At 39.3% G+C, this 13,101-nt stretch overlaps 3 protein-coding genes across 3 annotated transcripts; 1 reads left to right on the top strand and 2 right to left on the bottom strand.

Moving 5' to 3' along the window:
- Positions 1-1,061: 1,061 nt before the first annotated feature.
- Positions 1,062-3,440, bottom strand: bloc1s3 (biogenesis of lysosomal organelles complex 1 subunit 3). Its single transcript, XM_088381493.1, has 5 exons — positions 3,315-3,440; positions 3,044-3,162; positions 2,783-2,969; positions 2,513-2,613; positions 1,062-1,815 (listed from the first exon to the last, which is right to left on the bottom strand). The coding sequence occupies exons 2-5, from the start codon at positions 3,155-3,157 to the stop codon at positions 1,615-1,617; spliced, it is 603 nt and encodes a 200-aa protein (XP_088237619.1). The 5' UTR covers positions 3,158-3,162; positions 3,315-3,440; the 3' UTR covers positions 1,062-1,614.
- A 39-nt stretch (positions 3,441-3,479) lies between these two features.
- trappc6bl (trafficking protein particle complex subunit 6B, like) lies at positions 3,480-6,486 on the top strand. Its single transcript, XM_088381494.1, has 7 exons — positions 3,480-3,739; positions 4,041-4,138; positions 4,259-4,326; positions 4,395-4,512; positions 4,593-4,676; positions 4,770-4,863; positions 5,175-6,486. Exons 2-7 carry the CDS (start codon positions 4,043-4,045, stop codon positions 5,204-5,206), a joined length of 492 nt encoding a protein of 163 aa, XP_088237620.1. The 5' UTR covers positions 3,480-3,739; positions 4,041-4,042; the 3' UTR covers positions 5,207-6,486.
- Positions 6,487-9,394: 2,908 nt separating this feature from the next.
- LOC148394949 (mRNA decay activator protein ZFP36L2-A-like) lies at positions 9,395-12,813 on the bottom strand. Its single transcript, XM_088381912.1, has 2 exons — positions 12,377-12,813; positions 9,395-11,519 (listed from the first exon to the last, which is right to left on the bottom strand). The coding sequence occupies exons 1-2, from the start codon at positions 12,428-12,430 to the stop codon at positions 10,338-10,340; spliced, it is 1,236 nt and encodes a 411-aa protein (XP_088238038.1). The 5' UTR covers positions 12,431-12,813; the 3' UTR covers positions 9,395-10,337.
- Between the last annotated feature and the right edge of the window lie 288 nt (positions 12,814-13,101).

Genomic DNA, 13,101 nt, shown 5'->3' on the forward strand with positions numbered 1-13,101 from the left:
TGATTCACAGACTTTTGTATGTTTTCTGTTCTTACAATTTTGTCCGATTTCATACCAAAATGACATTCATAAGGCTGCTGATAAAGACCAGAAGAAGAGGAAGAAACATCATTGGAGATATTCCTGGCCAACATGGTGGGAATTTCACAATGCGAGCTGCTATCTCCAATACACGTGATGTTGTTCACCACCATGCCAATTTTGCATAAAAGCTACCGCATAGCCAGATGTATCCAGTTCATTTATATTGGCACGTGCCCATCCCCCAAATTCCACATGTGAAAATTGAATCCTGGCACACATTCAGCACTGCAGGGATGATTATCACACACGTGCTGGTAGTAGATTCTCATTAAAAGAGAGATAATAGATACCATGGGATATGAGAAATGCTTCTTTAGCTGAAACGCTGATCTCTCCAATTAAGATCCCAGAATCCTCAGTGTCCCTGAGGTCTCATTATACTCATGCAATCTGTATCACATAGAAACTGATCAATGCATTAATGAGGTCTTTACTCACTTTCTGCTGTGCTTCTATCCCCTGAAAGAAACTTAAACCAAGGATGAGAGATGTGTAATCATGTCTGCGAAATGCAAATATACAAAGATGTTGACGACGCAGAATCTGATAGAATGAATGACTTTTAAATCAATTAACGCTCATTTACATATCGTAGCAAGGGGTCACGTATCACATAGTATTTTGGTCTCCTGTGATTCTGACTGCAACTCTGCTTCAAACACAATGAGAAGGAGCAAAGTGCCTTGGCAAAAAACTGGATAGTATATGTGTCCATACAGTGAACTAATCACCAGGGACTTTTCCACAGCTCCATCAAGGAGTGAATCACTTTCTGAAAAACAGAGTCAAATCCCATCCATCACACACAAATGGACAAAGTGATGATTACAAGACTTAAACAAACATGTCACCACAGAGAAATCAATGTCTCTTTACTCTTGGTGACACTAAACAGTGGGGGCATGTGGGGATCAGGGCTGCTTTGCAAGATTATGACTTGATATAAATAGGATAAATATGACACAGAACCAAAAAGCCACATGTGGAGTCTCCTTTTATCATGAGGACTTGTTCAACAATGCAATGCAACAGTGCAACTCTAGTTATCAACATCAAGAAAAGGCTGCAAAGGATGTTATTGAGACACACTTTTTGCTGATAATCTACAAATACAGCAATTATCTGTAAGAACAAAAAATTAATATGGCTCGAATGGTGTATAAAGCAAACTGTAATAGAGTACTGCAACCTAAAGCACTGTAGTTGGAATTTGTGTACTGTTGCCGCCATCGTGTGGTAAGACTGGTCACTACATCACTACGAGCCTCTATTTACACGGTTTATAAATTGGTTTGAATTGTAAATTTACATTGTAAAATAATATAGAATGATACATAGAATAAAACATTTAAAAATGTACATTGAGAAAAATCTGCAGTTCAAGTCTGATTTGATATTTAAAAGAGATGGAACAAAAGAACATTATTAAATAAACATTCCAATAATCAATTCATATCAAATGAGAGTAATAAATATTAGCTGTTGCAAATGAAGTTGCAAAATATTTTCACTTGCTAATATCCATAATACCTATGCTTCTTTTCTTTGGGATACAGGAGTGTTATTTTCCTCTGAATCATTCAACTTGATGTCAGGTAATATCTGACAACTGGTGATGATGTCGATCTTCTCAGACACAGCCTTCAAGTCATCCAAAATCAGCCGGATGCTATGAGAAGCGTTGATGATAGCGCTCTGTGATGTGTTAAGCTGTGCCGTTGTACTGCGCACCTTTGAAAACAACATTTAGTCACAATGAAAGAGTTTCAATATTTTTTCCTACATTGAAACATATGCATAAGGTAAATTAATGAACAGTCTAAAAGGATTGAATTGAGAGCATACAGTATATCATTAGCCTAATATCATAAGTGCCTCAATCAGTTTTAACTTCCCTTTACATTATCAATTCAAATACCTCCGTGCTGGCTAAAAATTGTCTTTTCTTTAAGTCATACATATAATACACCAAGTAGACTATTATGACCATCGCGCATGCATCTAATGACATTTACTATATTATAATAAAATTCTTCCTTTGCAAAAAAAATAGTGCACAGTTGTGAATTTGTGCTTGTCAGTGGGGAATTAGTTTAATCTTAGTATTGTGGTTGATTGTAGTGTAAAACAGCATAACACATCTAGATGGTGATGTTTGTTACCTTGTTTAGCTACATTAAAAGGAACAGACAAGGAAACATTAAAAAAAGCTTTTAGTATGATGCAGTGTGGTTTTAGACCACTGCAACAACAGCCACAATAATATACTGGAAACGGAAACCTGTCAGACAATGTCAATCAGAACAGAACATGATTATCTTTTAAAAGGTAGACTATGCTCAAGCTCTTGTGCTGGATGCCATTACCGCATGTTACCGGTCATATACGTTATGGACACTTTGTTTTCATTTGAATTAGTGTGCAGTACCTCCTTGCTGGCAGTGCCATAAACGTGTCGTAGCATTTGCCCCACATTGGAATAGAGCCGGCTGTTTGACTCCTGCAATTTCTGCTGCAATAATGTATCACCTAGAAATTCAACACAATAAATTAGTGAAGCACCAATTACATAGTATGGATTTGGTCAAAATGGTTAGTCCACCCAGAATAAAACAGTCCAGTCATTATTTTGGTTAATGTCATGACAATGACAATTTCATTTAGTACAGTGCAGGTATTGATATTTGGCATTACTCACCAAAAGGCTTATGTGTAGGACTTGGTCTGTCTTCCACAACAGATTGTATATTTGGGTGATCTCTTACGACAATAAGCGGAGGTAGATCTCTTTTGAGTATCTTAGCACTTTTGTGACTCAATGCAGAACCTCGGGTCGACGTCTCCACTTCATCCTCGCTCTCTGTTTCAGAAGCTTCCCCTTGAACCTGGGGAAAGCAACAAGATTTCTGAAAGAGGTGGAGGTTTACCTATGTTTGATGTCCGCAGACAACAAAACTACCTTGGCTCCTACAATGGCCGTCTGGGAAGTTGGCAGGGAGGTAATGTAAACTTCATCATCCGAGTCTGTTTCGGATGCCTCGCCCTGCACCACTATCGGGTATCTGCTGGACATGACCACTGTACACATAAGAGCAAAAAACCAGCACTTGGATTAGAGCATATCACATTTTAATCCAGATAAAATGTCAAACGTGTCTGTCACATGGACACATATTGTCTCATTGAAATTAAATACCAAATGATGCAATATAAAAGAAGGTAAAACAAACCCCAGATTGTCAACAGCCAATTCAAATGGTGTCCGATCACATGAGCAGACAGGAAATAGTTTGTTACTAAAGTCCAATCAAAATGCAGTATGTATGTCACGTGGTAAACGGCGCTCCAATCCGGCAGGAGGCTGTCACCTGACAGTAAAAGTGAACGCTTAATTTGTTGGCGTACACCGCAGAGTTGGCGTGGATGTTCACCCCTACATGCTTTCTGCTTAAAAAACACAAACAAAATTGGACACAAATAGAAGTCTAGTAATATATTTCTTTACTGTAGTAGAATCGCTGTATTGTATCACCCCTTTAATGTAGGTTGTGCCATATTCAGTTGAGTATTTGTACTCGCGGACTGCTTGTGAATATAATTACGAGCAAACCCCGGAAGTGTCTCTGTTTACCTTCGTAGTTGCCATTCATCTTGGGTAGGTTTAACAATTTACTTTACCCGTGTCATCTGTCTCGGTTGAATTTAAGATAACATTTAAATTAATTAAAATGTGCCCCAGTTTAATCTGCGTCACATTTAAAGTCAACTAACCTAAACGCACAATGAAAAGGGGATGCTTGGTGACAGCTAATAACTAAGCTAGCTCAAGCTAGGCTCGCTGCTTGTTGTTATGGCTTCCATCAATGATTTTAGTTCCGAATCTCAATAACAACAACTTACACGTTTGTCAAGGTTTCTCATGGCTTTCGTTCTGTTTCTCATTTTGTGGTTGTCAGGGATGGCAGACGACGCTCTCTTTGAGTTTCTCCATATGGAGATTGTGGCACACGTATACAGGGATCTGCAATCCATTAAAGGAGAGACTGACAACAAGGTTTGTGTACACTGGTTATTCTAGTCAAGAATTCGTATGACTTTTTTCTTCTTTTTTTTTATGATTAAAGTCACTTTTAGCCATGCATATGACACTGTCAGTATTATGTGTTCCATATAGGACAGAGCCTCCCGTGTTTCTATTTTGGAGGGGATGGGCTACAGAGTGGGACAAGGACTCATTGAGAGGTAGGTCATTACTATTTTTTTGCAGTATCTTATCTTTATATTTATGTTGTACTTTTTTGTACTTCTAGATTGACGAGGGATTCCCCCTGCTTCAAAGATGAGTTGGATGTAATGAAATTCATTTGTAAAGACTTCTGGACAAAGGTTTTCAGGAGGCAGGTGGACAATCTCAGAACAAACCATCAGGTGATAATTAAACCAAACTGTTTTATTCATGTTCACTTCTGAGGTGTCACATCGTATGTTTCTTTATATCATTTTTTTAGGGCACCTATGTATTGCAGGATAACAAATTTAATATGCTGACGCAGCTCTCTAATGGTAAACAGTACCTGGATCAAGCACCTAAGGTCAGGGCACACATTTTGTATGATTTTCTTTCCCCTCCTTCATAAATGATTAACATGTCTAATTTTAATGTGTGTTCCGGTCCCCACCCTCAGTATCTCGCCTTTTCATGTGGTGTGGTGAGAGGAGCTCTGTCGAATTTAGGTCTTGAAAGTGTCGTTACAGCTGAGGTCTCTGTCATGCCTTCATGTAAGTCCCAACAGACTTAATGTATATCATAGAAAATTCAATGAAACCTATCATTTTGAATTCAATGCAAAATTGCAAACTTCTAAAAAAATATCCCTCTGAAGTTGCATAAAGATTTATATTTATGTCCAGAAGTATTTGGGTTGAGATCTGGCTGGTAAATTGATGATTGAAAAGTATTCAGTTTATTTGCCTTCAAAAGGTCTTGGAAGCCAAACTGTTACTGTTCATGTGAGGAATGAAAGTGATTTAAGTAAATGAAATGAAAAGTAAATGAAAACAAATGATTAACTGTGCTGTTATCTTTGCAGGTAAATTTCAAGTGGTCATCCAAAAATTATGACAAAGTCCTACCTTACTACTGAGTTCAAGCATCCTTGACCTTCACATCAAGGTCTGATGTTACCAAAAAGTAAAGTGGCTGCCATTGTCTTATCCGATTCATATACACCACAAAGAATCAAATAGTTCCCAAGGTGCCCACAGCATGTTCTGATGCCCATAGTCGTAGGACTAAAAGGGGTTTCTACATTTTATCTTGAACAATTCAGATACAGGTGTAGAGTTTCTCCTTGATGACTTTCTCATTCTGTATACAAACATTTTTTTCTTCTATACACAGATTCTTTTGTTCAGACAATGAAAATTCTAGTTGTTCCCTGCTGACAGTTTCTTCAGCTTCCTCAGAGCAGGAAGACTGGAGTAGCAGTCGAAACTGTCAGCAGGTAACAACTAAAATTTTCATTGTCTGAATAAAAGTATAGCATTACGAAGACATGATGAATCTTGTCAAAATAATTCTTCTTCTACTGTATGAAAATACATGGAACTAAGCTGACTGACCACGGGATTCAGTTTGGTTGATATGCTTGTGCCACATAATCATGTTTACAAGTAAATTTCAAAAATGCTTTCAGTAAATTCCATCCATTTCTGTACCTACTAAAACTGTTCAGAAACTGTGGTTTTGGGGTTGAATGTTATGCTTGATTCATATTTGACTTATGAGACAGCCAGGTGGCTCAAATTCGGGTTTAAAAACAAAATGGTAAAATCCCAGCAGCTCGCTGAAATTGAAGAAGTCCTTATTAAAGTACTTAATGATGCTGGATGGTCTTTTCATCACAGACTGTCTAATAATGTGGCTTAGCATTGGAAGATATGTGTCGAATGAAAGAAAAATCACATAATTATGTGCTCCTCTGAGGGCAGCAAATGGTCTGTATAAAAAGCTACAAGTAGTCGGTGCAAGTTGTATCATTTGAGTGCATCGTTTTGTCTGTTTTTGTCAGAACAAGAAAACAAAACATAAAACGTTTTACTACCGTAATGCAATGAATCTCATTGTGGATATTGTCATTGCCACCACTAGAGGGAAGTACAGCGCTGTTATTCTGATGTAAGCCTTGCACTGCAGATGCTGTTCAGATCTATATCGCCCTCACAAACCTCAACCTTAATTTCTGTACATTCATTCAGTCTGTTTTCAAACATTTGAACAATGACAAACTAGTAATTTGTTCTCGTAGTAATATTGTTATTCATCTTGTAACCAGGAAAAGTCTGTAATGTATTCTTGGCCTCCCTTTTAAGAGCTATAAAAATACAAGTCATCTCATATAACTGGTGTGTCGAGAACAACTTCCTGATTACATGATCCTTTTACAAGTCAAAGATCACAATTTTCTGAGTTTAATTCAAGCTCATTCCTTTATGTTCCAATGTTAGTACGTTGTTTTTGATTCACAAATGTGTTATTATGACTACAACTAATTATGTGACTCCTGAATATTCAAAGTCAATCCAGTCTTCTGTGAGCCAATAGAATAATTATACTCATCATTTTATTCAAAATGTTAAACTGCCTAATACAATTTACTGGTATTATTAAATGTTGCCAGGGAAAACGGGTGAATTGTTGGGATTCTCACTTTAGTTTTTAATTGCCTGTTTACATTCTGCTTGTAATTGTGCAAAAACAGAGTTAAAGCCCTTGAAACAAGAGTATTCTGAGATCTAAGTCAAGTTGAAGTCATCCCGTGTCATATGAGTGGAACAACAGCAATTAACACTTTCAAAATAAACTACGTTGATTGAAACAAATCAGAAATAACTGTAACCCACTGAAAACGTGAGAAGACAAATCCCCTCAGAAAATAAAACATGTCTGGAGGCAGGATTAGAGAGAGAGCCAACGAGATGGAGGCAGGGGCAAGAGTTGTAGAAATTAGGTAGAGAGAAGGAGACTTGAGTTGGAGAGATTTAGAAACCACTACAGGAAATGAAGGAAATGAAATGTAAAAAAGGGGAGTTCACAAGAGATGGTAGGAGTTGGTGGTAGGGAGCAGGCTAGGCTTGAAAAAAACAAAGATGGTGAGAATTAAGAGAGGGCAATTTGAAAATAGGAAGTCAACTGAATCTGCCCCTTAATATTTACCTTCATTGCCTCATGGTCAGAATCTCCTGAAGTTGAAACACCCTTTCCATTTTCCCGCCATACTTTATATGGAAATTGGGGACAAAATGTAATTGATGTCCTGTAGGAAGAAGAAGAAAAAAATATACACTTAACAAATTAAGTGCTGACACGTGTACCTTGTGCCATGCAAAATTTTTATTAGCATCAACATAAAACAAATGTTTTGTTTAATTGCGCAAGTTCACTAAACATGCGCACAGATTTATAATCTATCATGCAAGAGTTTACATACTCACTCCAAAGTTTACGTACTCAATCCAAAACATCTTGGTTGATCAACATTTTCTGAAAACTTAATAAAAGGAAGGTTTAGAGTCCCAGGATTGTGTTATTGTGTTTTGTTGCTATCTTTTTTTGTGTGTGAACGATCTCATGGGATGCCACTCACGCTCCATAGCTTCATTTTTTTTTTACCCTTACTTTTGAGATGACTTCTTTCCGCCTTAGCCTTGTCATTCAACCTCCTTCGCTCATGCATACTGAGAATGAGTCTCCCACTCTCACACACAAGCACAAACTTTGTCTCTATGGGCCATATGTTGACCCGTGGTGGACCTGAATACGGCCATCTGCCTGCCTTTTCCTATGCCCCACAGGGCAAGAGTGTGGGAGAATGTCTATAAGATACAATACAACACACACACTCACACGACACACACACATGCCTTTAACCCCTTTACAGCCACGAATCATTCTCAGACACCCCTCATGTTAAAAGTGACGTGATAATTGTTCTTGAATGAGTGTGGATGAAAGTAATTTATAGCTGGCAGTTATCAGTAAACTGCTGTTGGTGTATCTGCATTTTTTGGGGGGCATTTTAACTATATAGTTAATGTTTGCCGAGAAGATATTCTTTAAAAAATGTACTGTTATATCCCAAGCTTATTTTCCAGTCACTGCTTAGCGGATCAACAAAGTAGAGAGAAGCATTGTTTTAGTGTCTTGAGCAAGGCACCCTCCTTCTTGTCCAAGATGTGCATGTGTGTGGATTGGACCACTGTGTCTACTATATGTAATGCATGAAGAATGAAACAAAAATTCTGAAAAGAGAATCGCCCATGGGTATAAAGTCCAGTAATACATTATAATGTAAGCAGTGTTGTGCTAATGAAGCCAATAGCTCCCAATAGCCCTATAAACTACTCAGACTACAATGTGAGGGGGACATCACTGAAGGATTGGAATAAAGAAAGGGAAGACGAAGGGGTGGGGGGTTGGACTGTCTTGGTGGCGAGTTAAGAGAGAAAGGAAATGGGTGGGAGACCAAGCTCTGTAAGATTAAACTCGCAAACAAAAGACTTCTTATCTCCGCATGAGATCTCCATGGCAGCATGCTGCTGTCACACAGGCTCCAGCAGGCCTTGGGGAATGTTCGTTTCTTCTATTCATTTTTGGCAAACTTTCCGCATGTGAACAGAGCTGTCACATAGATTTAAATATAATCACTGGTGAACAACAGGAGCTTTATCAAAATGCACTCAGACCATAAACGGATTCCCTTGGGCATCTTCCAGTTGTTAATGGCACTGTACATGTACCGTAAACAACACAATTACTTCTAAGGTCAGCTTTGTTGTAACTTTAACTTCCTATTTAGGTATCATCTGAGTAACACTGAATCTACTAGGTTTTATAACCTCATTGAAAAATTATGTTATCTCAAATACTGTTGGCATAGTTAACAAGATTCAAAATAAGTTTGACTTGTGCTCATCTTTGATTGACAGTCACTGTTTAGTTGTAACATTTTTATCAATGTTTAGTAATTGCATTACCTAAATACAAATATCCCCTCAGTATGATACAGTAGTTTTTGACTGACCATAAACTACAAAACATTAAAATGATGCATCTAATAGTGTCAATGAAAACAGAGTAGTGTCAAACTCTATCCAATTCATTAAATTTTATTTGAATATATTTATTCGGCTATCAATTTTACATAACACTTGTCCTCGTTTGTTACGACTCGTGAGTGAGGTGGAGCCTATTCCAGCTAAATTTGGGACACACCATTGGCTGGTTACAACTCAATTACATCAGACTCAGTTTATTTTAAACTGACTTTATTTCAAGAACAAAAATGAAAAAAATCAAATATATTAAACTTGATACAAGCATTAACAACTTGGTCATCTATAAATAGGTTAAAATAAATTAAATAAATTTACTAAAGAGTATCACCTACAACACTAAAAAGGCCTCAAAATACATTGATGAAAACACCCTTTTAAATAGATGATCACATTGTTGCGCTAATTACCTTTAACACACAAGAAGAAGCTAATGACATCTCTAAAAGGTTTAGCTTTCGTTTGTAGCTTAAGTGATGGGGGGGAAAAAGCTACAGAATCATTACAATACAAAAAGCCATAACGGTGAGAATACTGAATGAGTGGAAATAAGACGATGTGCTCATCAAAACAGTGCGCCAGTCACACAAAAAAGCAAGAAAAAAAAAAATCTGGGAATGTTTGCAATCTATATTTCAAGCCAACCCCCCCCCCTCCCTCCCCCCAAAAAAAGATGCATTGAACACTCCTCTCTGGAACAAACCACCTAGCTGTTCAACATGACCTGCAACACTACAGGTACTTAAGTTGTTTAAAAACACAATAATGAGTTTTAAAGCCTCTGATCTGAGGCCGGTAACCGCACCATAACCCCAGACTGCACAGTTAGATGGAAAGAGCAGCTTATAAAACAATACGGTACAGTGCTTCTTAAACATCAGGCCACATAGTGGTCCTGATTCTGCCACACAAAATTCAACTACAAAATGTAAGGTCTTTGGTTTTACACACATACAAAATAATCTCAATGGGACTTCTAGCTAGCACTTTTGTCCCATCTGTCTTTGCTATGTTTTCGTAGCCCTTAGGAAGACCTTTCTGCAATATGGCACTTAGTGTAACATTTTTATGGAAGTAAGGGGAAAATCTGGGTATGCCTGTGTTAAATGTGTTTGTGTGTGTGTGTTTTGTGATACAGCCTAAAGGCTGAGTCCAGTAGTATCCTCAGGAACTGAGAGCTGACTGAACACGGCGAGGCGTTTTCCGTCATTGATCCCGCTGCAGGACTCCGCTCCATTCAGCGAGCTGGGAGAGTTGCTCCCGTCCTGTTCCTGATCTGAAAGGGAGGTATAGGACAGGGATCTTGTGCCGAGCGACCGCGAAAAGAATGCAGACGCACCGGGGCTCTCCCTCAGGGATGGAGATGCAGATGGAGATAACCCAGACGGGGAACAGCCGGAGTCTGGGGAAGGCAGGAAGGGAGAGCGTGGATTTGCAGCAGTGAAGGGTTGATACTGGGGGGTAGGGGAGGCCTCAAAGGTAGTAGACTCCATCTCCAAGAAGACGTTAGAGAGAAGATTGGTGATATCGGCACAAGGAGGTGAGATAGATGGCGCTCGTGAGAAAGAGGCAGGGGGAGGATGAGGAGGAGGAAGGCTTTGTTGGGGAGCAGAGGGAAATCCTGCAAAGCTGACGCTCTGTCTGATCAGTGGGACTCTATGGGAGTGTGCCGAGGGAAGAGACAGCGGTGCAAAGCTTGAGGAAGAAGAGGAGCGAGCCATATGATTTTTTTCCTCCTCATTGTTGTGAACAAAGTGGCAGCGGATACCATAAGGGCAGAAGCCGATGGTGTGGAAGGTGCGGCAGGGTTCAGTTTTGTATTTCGGATGCCTGCTGAGGTCCCGCAGCTCCTCAGCGCCATGGGCGAACTGGCATTTGCCGCCATACTTGCATGTACCGTTCTCTGTGAAGGAACGACACAGTTCTGTCTTGTAACGGGTCGTGGTGGAGGAAGTGGATGAAGACATGCTGGGGTTCAGCAGTGTGGAGCTGATGCCTTCTTGAGGGTCCTTCATATCTGAATCAGGCCAGCCAAAACTTGCTGCTGTGATACTGGAAGTCTCTACCATGCTGACTGAGCGCTGAGATAGGAAGCGCTGCTTTCGCCATTGGGTGGAATTAAGAAGAAGGGAAGCCTGGTTGCTCTCTGGTCGCTGCCCCCAAATAGTGGTGGACAGATCGTCATTGTCTAGAGGAGCGGTGCAGAGAGACAAGGACGTATCACAGCTACGTTGCCGTCCAATGTACCCTGGTGTCTTCATGGCTAAGCTGAGGGCTGACGACTGACTGTCCTTTCCTCTCAGGTCAAGACTCTGGAATTGCTGCACAAAGAATAAAAAAATTGCACCATTGTCATGAAAGAATATTTCTATTTGCCCGACTTAACTTCATATAGCAAAACCATTTTCCATACACCAGTTGATGTTTACTTCATTGAAAGTGCACTTAAAGCTGTCGCACTAACTCATTCTCTCACCCCCTTGTGGGATTTGCATACAATCAGCTGACTAGCAAGAGTCTCATACAAAAAACATCACCTTTTTTCCAAAATCTACAAATAATAAAAAAAAAAAAGTAGTCCAAAATTACATTTTTACAATGACACCCTCAACTATCTTCTTATTGAGTAATAATTCATTTTGGACCAATTAAGTTTAAAATCTCTTTGTCGCACAAAGACCCAAATATTACATTAGAAAAAAAATAGGATAATCTAATGCTATCTAATGCACGATAATTACATTATTCTGCACGCAATATTTTAAGTATTGTAAATAATTTTCAGACCAATCTAACTACATAAATAGAGCCCCCTAAACACATGATCAACAGTTTAGTATCTTAAATTTGAACATAGGGTGCATGATTTAAGTTTGACATTGACATCAATTCCCACACGTTAAAGATGTTGCGCACCAGTGCAAAATATTTACGTTTAAATCCAGCAAACGAGCAGTTTACCAGCAACCACATACAATAAGTTAGCTTCATGCCTGGCTAATTCTGGCGCTATGCAATAGTCACATTCTTACCAACTTGATAATAAAGTTACCCCGAACAAGCCGACATACATAAAATAGCAAAGTTGTGGAAGGCTAACAGTAGCCATGGCAAAAACAGCCATTGCACGCACAACCTTCCTCTTTCGATTGATTGTTGTTGTCGGTGCGTCTTTTACCTTGCACATCATCTCGTCCAGGCCAGTGAACTGGTCGAGTTGGTAAGACAGCATGATGCGTGCACAGCTCTCAGTGTGCTGCTGCCCACTCCCGCAGCGATGGACGCGACCCAGTGTGTGGCATGAGTCGATCAGAAGTTTCTAGTAAGTGAGTGGAGTGCGAAACAAGCTCAAGACACCGACCACGTGTGGGTTTAAAAGCGGACACGGTTGCTGCAGGCCACTCCCACGCCGTCCATTCACTCCTCAGCCAGCCCAAAAATTTCGTTCACCCTATGTCTGGCAGTCCTACACCTCCTTTTGAAGTTAACTTCAACAAAATGGACACGCATCTACAATTACCTCCACGATATATGAGCGTCGCAGCAAAGGAAACACCCTGCATGCATCGCTCTCACGAGTAAACGCGCTTCAGTCGAACTGAAAAAGTTTGTTCTGATAGCCTTCCGTGCAGTGGTGGGAAATTGCAATGCGCAAAGGTGCTTTGTTACTAGAGTTTGCGCGAATGTATTTTTCCGAGGTAAGAGGTATGATAAACCTTGATTGAAATATTCACTCATTGAGTTCTTGGAGTCTTACAAAAGCACAAATAAATAAATAAATAAATAAATAAATAAATAAATAAATAAATAAATAAATAAATAAATAAATAAATAAATAAATGGGGGGGGGGGGGGAGAACATAAAAACAGAGAGCAGTGACATACAGGAACGTGAGACAAGGA

This window comes from Syngnathus floridae, chromosome 7 (assembly GCF_059516105.1).
Source record: "Syngnathus floridae isolate MCC-2025c chromosome 7, RoL_Sflo_1.0, whole genome shotgun sequence".
Classification (NCBI taxonomy): Eukaryota; Metazoa; Chordata; class Actinopteri; order Syngnathiformes; family Syngnathidae; genus Syngnathus; species Syngnathus floridae.

Excerpts from the sequence above, each read along its gene's own strand:
- trappc6bl (XM_088381494.1), top strand. The coding sequence starts at position 4,043 with ATGGCAGACGACGCTCTCTTTGAGTTTCTCCATATGGAGATTGTGGCA. Across the intron at positions 4,677-4,769 it reads ACCTGGATCAAGCACCTAAG|TATCTCGCCTTTTCATGTGG; the intron begins GTCAGGGCACAC and ends CCCCACCCTCAG. Across the intron at positions 4,864-5,174 it reads GGTCTCTGTCATGCCTTCAT|GTAAATTTCAAGTGGTCATC; the intron begins GTAAGTCCCAAC and ends TTATCTTTGCAG.
- bloc1s3 (XM_088381493.1), bottom strand. The coding sequence starts at position 3,157 with ATGTCCAGCAGATACCCGATAGTGGTGCAGGGCGAGGCATCCGAAACA. Across the intron at positions 2,970-3,043 it reads CGGCCATTGTAGGAGCCAAG|GTTCAAGGGGAAGCTTCTGA; the intron begins GTAGTTTTGTTG and ends TGCTTTCCCCAG. Across the intron at positions 1,816-2,512 it reads ATGGCACTGCCAGCAAGGAG|GTGCGCAGTACAACGGCACA; the intron begins GTACTGCACACT and ends TTGTTTTCAAAG.
- LOC148394949 (XM_088381912.1), bottom strand. The coding sequence starts at position 12,430 with ATGCTGTCTTACCAACTCGACCAGTTCACTGGCCTGGACGAGATGATG. Across the intron at positions 11,520-12,376 it reads TGGACGAGATGATGTGCAAG|CAATTCCAGAGTCTTGACCT; the intron begins GTAAAAGACGCA and ends TTCTTTGTGCAG.